This window comes from Rousettus aegyptiacus, unplaced genomic scaffold (assembly GCF_014176215.1).
Source record: "Rousettus aegyptiacus isolate mRouAeg1 unplaced genomic scaffold, mRouAeg1.p scaffold_m13_p_14, whole genome shotgun sequence".
Taxonomy (NCBI): Eukaryota; Metazoa; Chordata; class Mammalia; order Chiroptera; family Pteropodidae; genus Rousettus; species Rousettus aegyptiacus.
The window spans coordinates 8453393-8470277 of NW_023416289.1; the positions used below are offsets into that span (position 1 = coordinate 8453393).

Here is a 16885-nt window from a genome sequence, read left to right on the forward strand (position 1 = left end):
CATAAAATGAAATATCAAGGAAAAAAGTGAGTAAGGCCATAGAAGATCTGAACTGAATTAACAAACAACATACAAAAAATGACCATGTACTAAAGTCACAAAGCACCATCCATCAACAAATTCCAAATAGTCAACATTATATAGATCATGTTCTCTGGACAAAGTACAATCAAATTAGAAATCAACGATAAAAGAATATTTTTTAAAAAAACCAAATGGGCTGTGGATCACATATTCACAAACACACAGCTAATGAAGAACATTCTGAGGATGTTAATTACTGGGAAACTTTTTAGTATGGACTCTACACTATCTATTAGATGGCTTTATTGTATAAATATTAAACTTAAGTGTACTAATAGTACTGTAATTATGTGGGGAAATGTCCTACCTAGTTCCAATGCTATTTAGGAGCGAAGTACCATGATGCCTGCAATTTACTTTAAGATGACTTCAGCAAAAAGATAGCAAAAGATAAAGAAGGGAATGTGGGTGTGATGAAAAATAACTGCGAATGTGACAAAATATGAACCACCAGTAAATCTACGTGAATAATATAAGGGTACTGACCATGCTCCTCTTTCCAGTTTTCAGTAAGTTTAAAATTTTCCAAAGTATAAACTTCGGGTGAAAAAAGGCCAAGTCCACAAGTTTGGAATTTGTACGTTTACTTTGAAGAGGAGACAGAAGTGAGTTCCATAACCAGGAAATGAAGCTATGATGGTGCTTGGAGTTGTACAAACTTACTGCCAATCGAGAAAGATGGAAAGAGATGAAATAAGTTGATTCGACTCAAGAAGTTAGAGGGAAAAACAGTGAAAACCCAAGAAAAGAACAGAATTAAGAAGGAAATCATTAGTAAATAACAAAAGATAGAAGCAGAGACGGAATGAAATAGAAAAATGAACAAAAACATCTGAGGAATGAAACCAAAGCTGGTTCCTTGAAAGTATTAATAAGAGATCTCTACCAACACTGATTTTAAAAAAAGAGAGGAAAAGGAGTCAAGGTACAAATAATGTTGAACATAAAGCATAATAACAGACACAATGAGGTTTTTCAGTACTAAGAGAATCCTATCAACAGCTTTATGTGAATGAAATTAAAAGCAGGCAACTTTCAAAACAGCTATTACCCAAAAAGCCTCAAGAAAAGAACAGAATAAGAAAAATCCACGATAAACTATTAACCTATGGGATGTCTTAAAAAGGAAAGTGTAAACCAAAGTCTCCCTTCTACCCCCCAAAACACATCCACCTAGATAATCCTGATTTTATATAACTTGAATAGAAGAGAAAAAACTACCTGTCTCACTGTATGAAGTTAGTAACACCCTAATACCAAAATCAGAACTCCGCAATAGGAAATGACAGATCAAAATGTATTATCAACTGTATCGATAAAAAAATACTGAAAAGAATGGGCTGCAGGCTGAATTACTGTTGATTTACTCCTAATATTAAACCAGGGACAAACTTCCTCTAGGTGATATCTTAAAATCAGTTATTAATGCACTTAACAGTAAAATGAAAAAAATTAAACTTTGGACACAGGACAAAATAAAAAGCTTGACGCATACTAGGACAATAAACCACTGGGTTCCCTGTTTGTGGCCACTTATACTATGTGGAAAAGAAAATAATTTTCCTGTCATGATTTGCTCTTCCAAAATAATCCTCTGTTGCCTGATATTTAATAAAGGACCTTTCAAGTTGACTGAAGTGACATGACTTGAACATTCAAAGGGGACCTCCAGTTTAACATGGCAGATCACACACATCCTACCTCTGCTTCTTCCCAAAGCACCTCTATACAATAGCAGTAAAAGGAGCAGGAGAGGGATTAACTGACGACTAAGAGAACGTAAGAGAATAGAAGAGACAAAAACATTTTGAGGCTAGAAAACAGATGTCCAGCTGACTCAGCAGACAAAAAAAGCTGAAAATTCTGGCAACAGTGGAAGGGGTCCAGAAACGCCTTCAAACTGAAGTACTGGAACGCTCAGGTATCGGTGACCCCAGGTACCACTGAAAGAGAGTGAACAGAATGAAAACAGGAAAACAGCACCGAGAGAAGAAGGAATTAAGTGAAAGTCCACATGACACTCCCCACAGCTCTCGACTTGTGGCCAAGGTGCCAGCAGCCGGGCTCACACCCTCGAGACAGGAGCTGACGATCAGTCATCAGGAATTTCATTACTCTAAGTACAAGCAGACATTCAACAATCATGACATTTCAGATAAATGTTAAAGAGAAAAAAATAAAAACAAACCAAAAAAGGAGTTTGGAAGAAAAACAGAAAAAAAGGCATGAAGAAGAAACCATAATGGGAGAAAAAATACATTCTCAGTGAGGAAATAGAAGATATTACATAAAACACAGAAGAACGGGATACTATTTTTAAAAGTTCAGAGGACAAAACAGACCTTTAAGATATGAAGTCTAACATCCGACTGAGTTCTAGAAAGCGAGAACAAAGAAAGAGAAGAAAATCAAGGAACATTAAAAATATTTTTCCAAAGCGGAAGGACATGAATTTCTAGACTGAAAAAGCCCAGTATCCAGAACAAAAGATGAAAGCAACCCATATGAAAGCGTGTCACTGTGAAATTTCAGAATCTGAGAGTGAAGAGAAAATCCTAAAAGCTTTTAGAAGAAAAAACAAAAACAAAAGCCAGATCACATACGATGAAACCAGAATGGCCTCAATGGTAAGAGTGAAACAAACTCTTCAAAACTGAGGAAATGACTAAAGCTGTTTTCAGATACATATGCGAGGCTCGAAAAACATTAATTTCCAATGATCCTTTTAAAGAAAACTCCTGGAGCATGTAAGCCATCAAAATATCCCCTTTTTAAGAAGCGGGATTTCTCTAGGGCATTAACACCTGATCTTATATATGTTTTTAAGTCAACCGAGCAGCGGTCAATTTAAGAAACGAAATGCTGAAGTGAAATTTTACATGTGTAGCTGGACAATAGGTTAAGAACTCATTAAGGAAGCAGGGGCATTTAAAACCGAGGGGTTTTTCTATGAAGTTCCAAGAAGATCATGAAACTTTTGTGTTAGGAAAATGTTTGGCTTCATTAAAGCCTGTCTATTTCTGAAGAAACATACACACGTATATACCTTGATAAACTTGAGTCATTCAGAGAAAAAGTGAGGTCAGTTACATATATCAGCACAGTAATCTACCAGCTAAACGCTGCTATTGTAGTTAATGAAAAAAAAAATGTGCATCCCACTTTGAGAGTTCACTACTGGTTTCACTTTAAAGGAGTCACATAAATAAGGAAACCTGTTACATATGGGGAATGATACACTGTACAGAAAAATTTGCTTTTTGTTTTATGAGTCATAATACCCTCCTTTGCTTATTTTTCACTAATCTTATTTTAGAGTCATTTTAGAGTACCTAACGAAAATTAAATGTGATGAGAGGTTATCTTTAGACAAAAGCATCACTCCTGACACAGTGTATTTCAATTGCTGATTTGGTTTGGACCCATACTTCCACTGCAACATAATCACAAGCCCTTCATTTACGGACAGAGTTGTAATCACCTAAAAAGTTCTCCAGATGTCCCTAATAATCAACACCATTTTTGATTTAAAAAAATCTTTTCTCCTTCTATGGGTTTTCATATTGTGTTCTACCATGTCTAGTGTGCTTGGTCCCAAAACCTCATCACGAATGAAGGTTTTGATGTTTGAAAAACAAATTCATGAAAAATCACCTTAAGATCATGCATGTAAAGGGGGTCAAATGGAGGGGGTGGGTCAAGTGGGTAAAGGGGATCAAACGTATTGGTAGCTGAAGGAAACTGGACTTTGGGTGATAAACACACAATAAAGATACAGATGTCAAACGATAATGCGCACCCGAAATTAACCAATGTTACCCCAGTAAACTTAATTTTTAAAAAGAAAAAAAAGATCATGCTTTTAGAATACGCCAAAGTCTAAATTAATATGTACAACAAATATAAGAAGTGTAAATAACCCAGGATAGGGCTTTTCTGTATCATTTGCTTTGTATATAGTGTGCGTGAACACAAACTACCTGAGAGTTTAAATCAATTATGTTGCTTCCTTTCACGACGTGAGCTCTGTTATCTGTTTATTGCACCCTATTAGCAATGTAAAACTCTATGGAAATCAAAGTTCACATCTACCTAGGTCTATGCTGTCTACAACAGGAGTGTGACAGAGGAGGCATTAGCTCAGACCCAGCCCGGCAGCTGGTCCCAGAGTAAGCAAGGCTAAGGAAGGTTGATGAGCAATTACATCAAATGCAAAAACCCTCACTACTCTCTGCATGCTGTACCCATGCTACGAGGTATCCGATTTGTTAAATTCCTACTCTCACCAATGACCTCCCTGGGTCCCCTTGTGTTCTAGAGCATCAACAGTACTTATTACCACCTCCCCAACCCCCATTAACCACACACCGGGGAAAAGAAAGTATATACATACCTTAAAATCTGTATTATTGATATATTCAAATACCAAAGCTGGTGTCTTTGACTGCAAGAGAGAACACAAATATTTTAAGTATTCAAATAATAAACATAATTTGCTTCTGTCACACTGGCCCATCCTTAAATTCCACTTAGATGAAAAAGATTCACTCATGGGGAGAGCCTATTAAGAAATTTTATGATGTCTGTGATTTGCTTCAAAATAACAAGATGGTGGGCAGTGGGGAAGGAAGTTGGCCACCGGCTGATTACTGCTGAAGTTGGGGTGTTGGGAGCTTCACTGTATTATTCACTTTACTTCTGTAAATAATTGAAATTTTTCAAAACAACTTTTTTTTTTTTTTAAGAGATGTATTCCCTGACCAACCTATGCAGCAGGTCTGACGCACTGTGTGAAGATTTATACTCTGCGGTGTTCCAGTTTGCCAGCTACAAAAGGAGTAACAGGCTTTTATCCTGGTTCAGCGAGCCATATGCATTTTACAGAATTATCGCAGGTCCTGGGAATCTATCAGAGGTCTTTTTAGGATCCAAAGGTAAAATATATATGATTATCGGTAAGCTATAATGTGAAATGACTGCCTTGGCTAGAGACCATTATAGAATGTCTCACCTTAGGGAGTAGACATGTGCCCCCAAAATCATATATAATCAAGTATTTTTAAAGCGCTATAGTTTTTAATGCAATTACTACAAAAGAGTCAATATTCCCTTGTTTGTGTAAGTACAGATTTTTCCAAAGTCAAGTTTACTTAAGTGAGGTAAAATAATACTAATTGGCAGTAATAAGCTTTCAAAACTGGGAGAAAAGCAGGGGCTTAAAAGTTTATAAAATCATCTTGTAAATCTTTATGGCTGGACAGTTTTGGTGAAGGAAGCAGGTGACTTATCGAGGAGACAGGCCACAGCGCATGCACACAGATCTCTGCCAGGATGCATAGCAGCCCTGGTCAAAGGGTCCCGCACCAGCTGGAGGTGGAAAGGTTTCACAGAGACCACCAGGCCTCTCTACAGGTTGAGAGCAAGCGTGTGTCTCTACAAGGCAGGGAATGAGGGTTCCCTGATGGTTTTCTTCCACTTCAACTTACTTGTTATGTATCATGTAAAACATACACAAAGTAACAAATTACAAGAACAGTAGGAAAGCTCTCACTAATTTAGTTAAACACTGTAAAATCAATCTGAGCTGATCAGACTGGCATATACTTTTAATGCCAATTAGATAGACCCTAGTATGTAAGCATATAACCATCCTTCCTTCTCAATCTTTTCAGGGTCCAAAATAAAATACTTTCCTCATTCTTCAGTTCAAAACACTGTCTAATCTTGGGCATATTACTTAAACTCTGCGGACTTCAGTCTTCTTATCTATACGACGTTAAAGAGCAGATAGTAACGGCATCTACCCCACTGGATTGTTCTGAGGACTGAATGGTGTGACACACAGTACCTGCTCAGCACGAGTTAGCTACCGCATTAGCATGAGGATACCTTAGCCAACAGAAGCAGAGACCTACTTCTTAAACAAACAAAAGCTATCAGAGGAGAACAAGGAAATGTTTGAGGTACAACAGGTGAGGAACAGAAACAGAATGGGAAGCGGTATAAAAGGGGTAGGAAAAACCTTGGCTAATCATAACCGCTTACGGTTAAGTTACTCCCTGGGAAGAGAAAAAAAAAAATAAACAGCACATCTAAAATGGCCAAAAATTAAGCATTGTAACAAAAATATTTCAGTTGTACTGGCACATACAATGTGAACCCTAATGGTGAATGCTGAATTAAAGATGAGTGTGAGAAGCAGCAAGATCGCTTCCTCAAGGCGTGTGGGGCCGTGACCTGCCTGGCCCCCTATGCCAGGTGTCCACACGGAGATATCTGGTATTTCCCTCTAAAACCCAGAGTTTCAAATGTCAGGCTAACTTAAGTGAGGTAAAGTAATGCTAACTGGTAATAATAAGCTTCAAAACTGAAAGAAAAGCAGGGGGTTAAAGGAAGTATTCAGCAGACGTTTGTGAGTTGAATCAAATAATGAGGTAATAAACCTGAGACAAGGATTTTGCTATATACATTTTTAGGTTCCGTAGAAGTGGTGGTGGCTGTTTTCTCATTGGGCCACCATGATTTTTTCTGGTGTCAATCATTCACAAGTAAAAACACAATCATTCACAACACATAATGGTATTTCTCATTATTTTAGGTTCTGAGTCACACACACACACTCACTCTCTCTCAACCGTCAGGCACCTACCACAGGGTCCTTCACAGTGTCAATCAGCTTAATGATATTTGTTCCACCGCGAAGGTTCTCCAGAATCTTAACCTCTCGTTTTATCTTCTTTTTCTTCACTGGCTTAAATACACAAGAGTAATCAGAAGTGAGACTCCCTTTGAATAAATAAAACTTTAAAACAGTGTTAGCCAATCAAATGGATATTGTACTCTCTCATACACCGTGTTAGATTAAAGAGCATGTCTAACTTAGAAAACGAAAAAATGGAGATAAAATGAGCCTGCCCATAAGAACTTATAAGATTAAGTTAAATAATTTACAGACGTAGAACTTATGTGTTAGATCTTTAAGTAGTTGCATTTAGGGCACTTGGAATTTTGAACACCCATGTCATACTTTAAAAATAAAATGCTTACTGGATAACTGCCAAATGGAAAATGTTATAGCTCTGAACAGCTCTATATCATGCATCTACAAATGGAAAAACTTCGACAAAATGGTGAGACACCTGCTCTTCCAAAAGTTACATGTAATTTTGTCTTCCAGGAATGAAGACAAGTTCACTGACATCAAGTTACAAACTTGTTTCCCAGCTGCTGGCTCCCATTTCCTGTCACCACTCCCATTTCCTTAATATCTAGAAACAAATCAGCACAGGGCCAGCAACACTTCCCAACAGATCCCATTCCTATAGAAAGGTGATCAGCACATGAGAAAACTGATCTCTGAAGCAGCAGTGATTGAAAACCTTGCTACCTGCTAACTTTTCAATCTGCTGGACAGAAAAATTAAAGACCTTAATCAGAAATACTGGCTAACATGTTATCATTTCTTATCTTGAATGGGCAAAAGAGTATAAAGAAAAAAAAACAAGCACATCGCGATCAATTGTTTTATAAAGCACTTAGCACAGTAACTGGTACCTAGAAAGCACTCAACAAATGTTAGCTTTATATTTTCAAATTTTTAGTAAAAAATCGTATTTCATCCACACAAGATTCCTACGTAATAGCGTCAGCCAAGTGGAGCTATTTGCCCACCGTCGCACAGCTAATAGTAGAGCAAGGGCAGGAATCCAATCCAGACAGTCGGACTCTGCACAGGCCCCACTCGTAGACACTATGTTTTCATTTTCCACATGTCGCGACGTCACTAATGTAACTAAGGAAAAGGAGTGTCCCGTCACAGAGACACTGGTAAAACAGCACCGACAGAGAGACCAGTGGATCTGCCATGAAACAAGATTCTAAAAGCCTGTGACCATGTATGTGGTGGTGGTGGTTGGGGGGGAGGCAGTGTAAATATACACATGCCAGAGAAACCGGCCTCTGCCGCTGGTCACTAAGCTACACCTTTAAACACACAACAACACAAAGGGGGAGATTATGACACACAGAGCGTTTATATCACCTATAACCAGGTATACAACTGGGAGACTGGAATCTAGCTGCATCCTTCCAAGCCAGCGGCCAACAACATGCCCACTCCACGCTGTCAGGGTCCCCAGCACAGCAGATCTGGCTACTGTGTCTCTTCCCCATCTCCATTTAGGACTCTTACTCCTCATTCCCTTTTTCATAATTAGGGAGGCCTGATACTTTGGTAAAATGAAGCACTCAAACATGAAGTACAACTTGATTAAAAAACAGCCAGAGAAGGACATACTACAAAATAAGTAGCCTGTACAGTTCAAAAATGTCAACGTCATGAAATGCACATCGAACAACTGTTCCAGATTAAAACAATAAGACAACTGAATGTAACTCATGATCTGGGACTTTTTCTATCCAAAGAACATTATAGGGACAATTGGTAAATGCAAATGGGGACTGCAGATTTGCTAATAGCATCATATCAGTGTTAATTTCTGATTTCTGGTCATGCCACTGTGGGGGTTATATGAGAAACTGTCCTTGTTTTTAGGACATCTAAAATATACACTCAAGTAGGAATGACTGCAATTTACTCTCGAGCACTTCAAAAAAACATGTAAAATAAATATAATTATATACACATATACATACAATATGTGTATATATATGAAATAAACGAGAACACAAATGTTAACATTTGAGTAATCTGGGTAAAAGATGGGAACTGTTGCAACTTTTCTAAGTCTGAAATTCTGTCAGAAAGTTCAAAGAAAAATAAAAGCTGGCTACCATATTAATAAATTCAGCCAATGCTACCAGTTTATTCAATGTAAAAAAAATTCTAGATTTGTCATCCACTACAGGAAAGCAATTACAGATCCGTAGGTGGTAACGGGAAAACAAAAAACAAGAAAACCACCAGAGGCTCGTATACACACCCAAAGCCCTTCCTCTCCTCCCGACAGGGAACCAGCGAACCAGCGCAGGGGTAACCTATTAAATAAGTTACTTTCATGACGATGCCTCATAGAAAGCTTTGCTTTGCTCTCTTGTTATTCAGCAACAGGTCGGGCAGGGACATTGTTCCCAGACAAACCAGCTAACATATTTTTCATTATGTCTAAAGGTAACTTACAGAGCAAGTAAAGCATATTTTGCTGCTCAACTGTCACCTGTCCAACAACTTCCCAAACGACAGGGGACAGCAGGACAACAGAAGTGGCACAATAGAGTCACACAGCAGCTGGAGCCCTAGCATGCTGACAAAAGACCAAGACACTCTAAAAACGGAAAGTGACCTGTGGCCCGGGACATGCCCCTCCGAAGCACGGGCACCTATTCTCTACAGGAACCAGGCTACAAGTAACGCCCTTTAGCCTCAACTTATTCCTCTGAAACTGAGTGGTTTAGCTCCAGATGATAAAAAAAAACAATGAGCTCCCAGAGAGTGAAAGTAATCAGTATAATCTTACAAACAGAACTGGTCAGAAAAGTTAGGATTTATAAGGGAGGACCACTGCACCCTAAGGAAAATTCAGATCATAAATTTCAGATCATAAATGTTATAGAAACAAGGATACACTGAACCTCTAACCCAGTGTTGGTACTCAACCACCACCAGTAACACAAAGAAAATACATATATTTCCATGACAATCTCATGATTTCATCTCACGTGCTAGAAAGTCTCTCCCAACTAGGGTTCATTTCCTATAATTCAGAGATTATCTGTTTAAGAGTCTACTGAATCAGCTTAGCTGTTTTCCAACCACTCCGCCATTTTTTTTTTTTTATTCAAAGTCTCGTAGAGAAAATGGCAAAGAACTTAAAAAAAGAAATTAAATATTAAATCATGGTTCAAAATAAATAAATTTTGGCACAAACCTGAAGAAAATATTTAAAAGGAAAAAACTCATTTAAAATTTTCTGTGTCTTTTCATAAGGTTTCTGCCCACATGAAGAGTTCCAGCTATTCAGACCTCTGTTCAATGTAATCCAAGAGTAAGGTACTTTTTCTCTTTCCCTATGTACCAACATTTACAAATTTTAAAACAAAAGACAACCTTTGCGATGAATCCTTGGAAAGATAAAACCTGATAAAATCAGTAATCCGTCCTACTTACTTACTTGGAGCCGCTTTATAAAAAAACCAGCAACGACTGATTTCAACTACTAGGGTTTAATTATGACTGAATATGCAAACTAACATCTACAAAGAGTGTAAACAAGAATTATGACCCCAATTAATCCCACCAAATACTAACAAAGTCCGATGTTAAAACTTCTTTCATTTCAAATGAATTGATAAATTCCAGACAGGGAGGACTACAGCTCAGAGCTTTTAATTCTGGGTTTATTTTTATTCCACTTCCAGAGCAACAATTGCCCCACCAAGATATGAATTTCATCACCTGTGAGAAATTAAAAAAAAAAAAAAAAAGAACAGTGGTTGCCAAGAATGTAAAGAAAGTTCAGCCTCAATGATGGCATTTATTTTATTATCTTGACAGCATCTCAAATGTAAACTTCAACTGACCAATGTTATTTCTTCACAGTAACTTTTACCCTAATTGAAATTTCAAGTCTCATCTTTTCAATTACATTATTGGCTCCTTGAGGGTTAACTGTTTATTCTCAGGATTTATATATTTTTTCATTTAAAAAGGCAAGGCAGGGGGTGGCTCCATCGTGTAGTGGTCAGCACAGTCTGCTTTACACGCAGAAAAGGTCCTGGGTTTGTGCCACAGGTGCAGCCATGGACCATACCCCAGGGGCGCCAGGCCCCCCAAGTGCGCCAGGGGCGTGCCATAAGTGTGTGGGAGGAGACGCCCCACCTTCAGAGATCCAGTTCTTAAGGGGAAACAGTAACATCCATAGGTCAGAAGTGGAAGTGGGGGGGTAGAATTAAAGAGGGGAGATAAAAAAAATAAAAAGGCAAGGCATACAGCAGGCCTTTTGAAATTCATTGAGAATGGTACTGTCCTTTCCACTATTGGTTCTGTCCCCTAAATCATTTAATAGCATTCCAAGATGAGTATTTCTAATGCAGTTTTACAAGACACTGAGGCACAGAGTTTAAATAATTGCTCAAGATCATAGAACTTTGAAGAGCTGGAATTAACATCTGAATCTGGATTTCCCACTCCACACCACACTCTCTCAGAAAAGAAAACCACTTTGTGGATTTCTAAAACGCTATCATCCACCTACCTACCCATCTATCAATATCTCATTTGATTCTCCTAACTCTGTGAGTTAAGCCCTCCACTTACAGCACTTCTTACACTACACCACCTGGCTATGAAGTTGCAGATCCTAGAAACTATCTGGAGCCATGAAAATGGGTACTTTACATGAAGGTATTTTTTTCACATGATTCGCTCTCCAAAAAACTCTAACATATTAATGGGATAAAACTGTTAACCAAAAAATATGGCGAGTGATCTTCATGAGACTTGGAGGAGCTGTATAGCTTTAAAAAGTAAAAAACACTGATTATTAAAAGCTTCAAACCTAGAAAGTAAAGTAACACTTATGCATTAAAGATGCTGCTATGGACACAAATCAGAGCCCTGTTGGCATCAATACAGCTCTCTGGGTAGTCACCTAGTCCACACTTCAAACAGCAACCCAGCAGTCAAATATTTCCTTTCAGAAGAATAACGCCAAAAAATCATTAGAAACAAATTAATTTGACTTCTTATGACTGTTCGTCAATCCTTCCAGTACATCAAGTCAGATATTTGGCAAATGTCCTAACTTTGCCCCTCACATCTACCAACAATCCATGACAGGAATAGAAGGTCCTAAACCCAGTGTTTCCGCCCCGTAACCAAGTGCCTCTACACAAACCGCACGCTCCCTCTGGGTCTTGCTCTTACCTTCCATTCAGGAAATAATTTAAAGGGTACCAAGGACCCCAAGAAGGGCTAAAAGGCATACACTGATGGTGCTCATAAAATACTAACAGTTGTCCAAAATAGCCAAATGCTTTTACCTCTATGTACACCTTCCTAAGAAATACTATAAAAGAACTGAAAAATTGATTTTTCAGAATCAAAAGATGAAACTTGAAGCACTAAAGTGGTTTTCTGCCCTGTTCTATTAACCCTTACCATTTTCCCCCTTCTTTATTTCTCTTTCCTCCTCAAAACAATTTCTGTCAAAAAAGATATAACCAACCGCCCTACTCACTGGAAAGTTTTACTATTCCAGCCTCAGAATTTCACTTGATAGTAAAATTTTGCTCACCAATTTCTAAATTCCTAAAACCTCTTAATAACCAATATGTTTTGGTCAATACTTAAAAAATTTACTACTGATACAAACTAAATGACATAAAAAATTCCTGTGTTCCTTCATTATCCAACCATTCTCATGTGCCAGGAAGGATTGATTGGACATGTTATTGACTAAAATAGAAAATGGTCCTGTTCTTAAAGGAATGTACCTTCTATCTTGGTTGCTACGTGCACATTAATACCTGCAGGTGAAATATAGTAGGCCTACATGAAGAGGAAGCTTTTTCTAGATTCCTGCAAATTATGAGCAGCCAGTACTCTGCTAAGGACCTAATTTCCTATGACCAAACACCACTAATAGTAGATATTAGTCATAATTTCAATGTATCTGAATAGAGGAGCACAACTTTGGATAAAGTCTCTGTTCTTTTTAAAAAATCATTTTAAATCTACTTTTATTCATCCTGTCAAAACAATGAGAAAACCACAACAATACCATTAATAGTTTCTTACCCCATCCTTCGGATAAAACAAAATCTGAATAGAAATGCCATATGGCTTTGAAAAACAAAAAGAAGTGACTGTAGTTTTACCCAGTAGAAACCAGGTGGTTCAGACTGCAGCCCGAAAAGAACTTGAACTGAAAAGAAACACTTCATTAACTAGAGCATTGAAGGGGCCTCCCGAGCCTTATTCCAGAACACTGAAACTTACTCTGAGCTTGATATGAAGACCTTACAATCTAATGTTAAAATGAGCAGTAAGAGACAGGAAGAAATAGCAAATAGGAGTTCTGGCTGAGGGTCATTTCAACATAGTGATGTGAAATGAGTTTCTTTGTGTTTAGATTTCTCATCTGTAAAAATAACCTTCAGCCTCCAAATGGGGTTCCCTAAACACATCCTATAAATTTTTACAGCAGGGGAAGAACTATCCAGCAACAATGCTGCGAAGTTTTATAAAAGGATACCTAACGAGTAGTGTGATGCTTTCCTAAATGAATGTACTGTTACTTATGCATCTACCTGAAAGCTGTTCCTTTCAAAAGATGCCACAGGGAGGTGCGCTTATTCTAAACATTTTTAGACATATTTCTGGGTTGCTTTAAAGCAAGCAGTTCATTCTTCTGAACGCACAGCAGCACAACATGGATATTCCTAACTTCAATTTATGCCTTGCTTTTTCTTAGTAAAGATTTTAAGCAGCTTATATTAAAAACGCTTATGCATATAAGAAAAAATTGTATGGTTTCCCCAGCTGACCTTTCCTGAAACATTTAAATATTTGTGCTTAAAAAAACACACACATGACTCTGTAGGTACAATTCATATCTAGGGAAGAGGGGAGTCAAACTCCAAATCTTCAACATCAATTTCTTCTCATCCCAGTGTTTCTGACAGCGCAAATAACTGTTTTTTTCTCTCTACTGCATTGTTTCTTCATCACTAGGCTAGGATGGTAGCAAGAGCTGATCCCTTTCCTGAAAGGTGATTTTAAGATATTATAAGCTTGACCCCTCATGTCAAACAGGAACACACCTACCCTAACTCCATCCTTCAAACACAGAAACAGTTTTTCAACACTACATTCTTATCCACAGAGTCTGCAAAATGGTCACATTGGAAATCTTGTATCTGTAAAAGTGCTTAGACTAGTTACTTTCTGGTCTTCTCCATATTTCACTAAATCACATGCACACACATTAAATGATCAGGCAATGCTGAGGACCTCACAGATGCTACAAGTTACTTTTTAGTACAAACTTATTAAAGCTACAGTTACTTGAAGAGAAATTAGCCAACTCTTCATGCTCATTAAGACCATGTCTTCATCTAAGAGATGACAAAAAGTCAAACTTAGGCTGCTTAACCAAACAATAAGACTGTTTTCTTATTACTTTAGCAATTTAAGTGTACTCATCTACTGCTGCCAACTTCACTTTTAGTAGCTGATAAGGAACAATGAATCTTCCGGCACTACTGGCTCCCTACATCCACCCCACTTGAAACTTTTATCACCAAAAAAGGAACAAGTGATGATCCACTGAGGTTTCCCTCCACTCTAACTGCAAACCATCTCTGAAGCTGCTTCCATCTTTTCCAACTTCCTTTCTGGGATAACACAGAGCACCAAGAGTAACCAAGGAACTAGTGCTCAAGGAGCCCTTGAGATGACCGGATCTTCATGAAAAGCTTCTCTTTTTTCAGAATACCTATTTATTTTGTAGCAAATGGAGGCCCTTTGGAATATTCGCTTTGAGAACTCATAATTACATTTCAAAACAAGAATGTTCCTATGCCATCACATTTCGATTTGAAACAGGTCTGCATATTTTCTTGAAAGTTTACAGGAAAATGAAGTGGGAGGAGTAGTAGGGGGGTATGAGACATAGGATACAGAAAATGAAAGCTTGGACTGCCTCATTCTAGAATGTGGCTGGTGTAGTTTTGACCTGAAGGGGAAAAAAATTTAATGCCACTCATAAGACACTCACCTTGAGAATTTTTACCACCACTCTCTCATTGTTGGTGATGTTAATGGCCTCAAATACTTCACTATACTTCCCCCGACCAAGTTTTCGAACCAGTTGGTAATCATCTTGATTACTGTGAAAGGCAAGAGAGAAACATAAAAGTCAGGACTTGGGATTAACCAAGCCTGTGCCCAGTACACACCCCCACCCAGCTCCTTCCATTAATCAAACACTTGGAAGTGTCTATACATCACGCCACAAGTCATTCCCTAAATGAAAGCCACAACATAAACTTGGCTCCCTTTACTCTGCAGAGCTCCTAACCTAATTGGTCTCTCATAACTTGGGGACATGAGGTAGGAAGGCACAGCTCTGAGCCAATCTAGGATGGGTGAGCAAAGCATCCATCCTCGAGGCTCAGAGGGCGCCCCTCGGCCCGGGGCGCCACAGCAACAGCCTCATATTTCACACCCTGGTAGACAGCGCCAGCTCTGAGAATCTGGACGTCTTTTAAAAATTTCCTCCCACCCAGCCTCATTTCGAAAAACTAAAAAGGCAGAGAATTTTAATAGCTCAAGAAGACAGCTGTTGACTCCCCACCCCAATAAAAACCCAAAAGTGGGAGGAGGGAGGGTTGCTCCCTCCCTTCCACCAGGCCCTGGTCCCTGGACCTTACACTTCCCCCCATAAAAAAAGCATTCCTTGGGGGTACGGGAGAGAGAGGGGGCCGCATGGCGGGGAGGGAAGGGACGGAAGGGAGGAGAGGGCGCCGAACACAGGGCTGCCTCCCACCCCGGATCCGGGGCGCGCCGGCCCAGCAGAGCGGCCGGCGGGGAGCCAGACCGCCCGGGGGCGAGTGCGGTCCGCGCTGGGGGCGGCGGGCGGGGGGGAGCGGGCCCGGCGGGGGGCGGCGGCTTTACCCCCAGCTCGGGACGTGAGCCTCGTAGTCCCAGTACTCGCGGCTCCTCAGACTGTTCACCTCGGCGTAGACCCGGGCCCTGCTGCCCGCGGCCGGGCCGGGCATGGCGGGCGGGACCGGGGGGCGCCGCGGGGCGCCGAGGGAGGCGGCGCGGCGAGGGGCGCGGGGCGGCGGGCGGAGGAGGCGGCGGGCCGCGGGGCGCCGGAGGAGGAGGAGGAGCGCGGCGGCGGGCGGCCACGCCAGGCCGGGCCCGCGGGGGCGGGCGGGCTGGGGGCGCGGGGGCGCCGACCGAGCCGGCCCGGCCCTGGAGCGGCCGGCGGGGCGGCGGGGCGGGCGGCGCTCGCGCTCCGCGGCGGCCTCTGCTGGGCTCGCGGCCCCGAGGCGGCGGCGACGGCGGCGGCACCAGCAGCGGCAGCCGCCCGCCGGGAAAGGGGCAGCGGCGGCGGCGAGAGGAGGAGGTGGAGGAGGAGGAAACCCGGAAAAAGGGCCGCGCTCACCAGGAGCGGCCGCCGCCCGGCCCGGGGCCGCCCAGGCTCACAGCGCCCCCTGCAGCGCGGGGGGACCTGCCGGGCGGCCCCGCCCCGGCCCCGCCCCGGCCTGGCCCGGCCCCGCCCCCGGCCCCGCCCCCGGCCGCCGCGTCTCCCCGCCCCCCCACGCCTCTGTAGCTCCCCGACTTCAGTCCTGCGGGGCGCGCTGGCAGGGCCTCCCCAACCCACACAGCGCTGCCTTAAAGCCTTACTCTCGCCCCCGTGTACCCTTTCAGGACTGTCCTCGAGACCCCTACTCCGAACCCTTTACCCTCTGGTGTGCCCACCCCGACCTCCTGTCACCCGAGCTATTCCCATCAAGTCCTTCTCTAATGACTCACTCTTATCACTCAGAACCTCCTTCCCCTCTAAATTTCGACACCCCTCCCGGGGACACCCCTCCCTTTTCCCGGGGGACCTTGCCCTGTCACCTATAGACTCCTCAACTCCAAGACCACCCCTTCTCTCTACATCCACAACGTTCCTCGCAAAACCCTTCTCTTACACTTTCCCCAAAAATTCCCTTGCAGAGCCTTGCCTAGGAGCCCTCTCAGCGTTCACTTCCTTCTCTTGGTTAAGCTGCAGTCAGATAGGTTGTTCCCTGTAAAGTTCCCATGTTTCCCTTTGTCATTAAAAAA

The 16885-nt window shown here is 41.2% G+C and overlaps 1 protein-coding gene across 5 annotated transcripts in view; it reads right to left on the reverse strand.

Annotated features, from left to right (window-relative positions):
* CSNK2A2 (casein kinase 2 alpha 2) overlaps window positions 1–16181 on the reverse strand; it is a 35439-nt gene extending 19258 nt beyond the window's left edge. For 2 of the 5 annotated variants that reach the window (XM_036231321.1, XM_036231320.1), the window contains exons 1-4: window positions 15722–15833; window positions 14823–14934; window positions 6734–6835; window positions 4478–4528 (exon numbers count right to left, since the gene is read on the reverse strand). In XM_036231321.1, coding sequence (XP_036087214.1) covers window positions 4478–4528; window positions 6734–6835; window positions 14823–14934; window positions 15722–15825 — 369 coding nt within the window. In that variant the 5' untranslated portion in view covers window positions 15826–15833. Of the gene's footprint in view, window positions 1–4477; window positions 4529–6733; window positions 6836–14822; window positions 14935–15721 lie in introns of all 5 variants that reach the window. The other 3 variants (XM_036231319.1, XM_016130095.2, XM_036231322.1) reach the window with 3 other exon arrangements.
* Window positions 16182–16885: the final 704 nt, after the last annotated feature.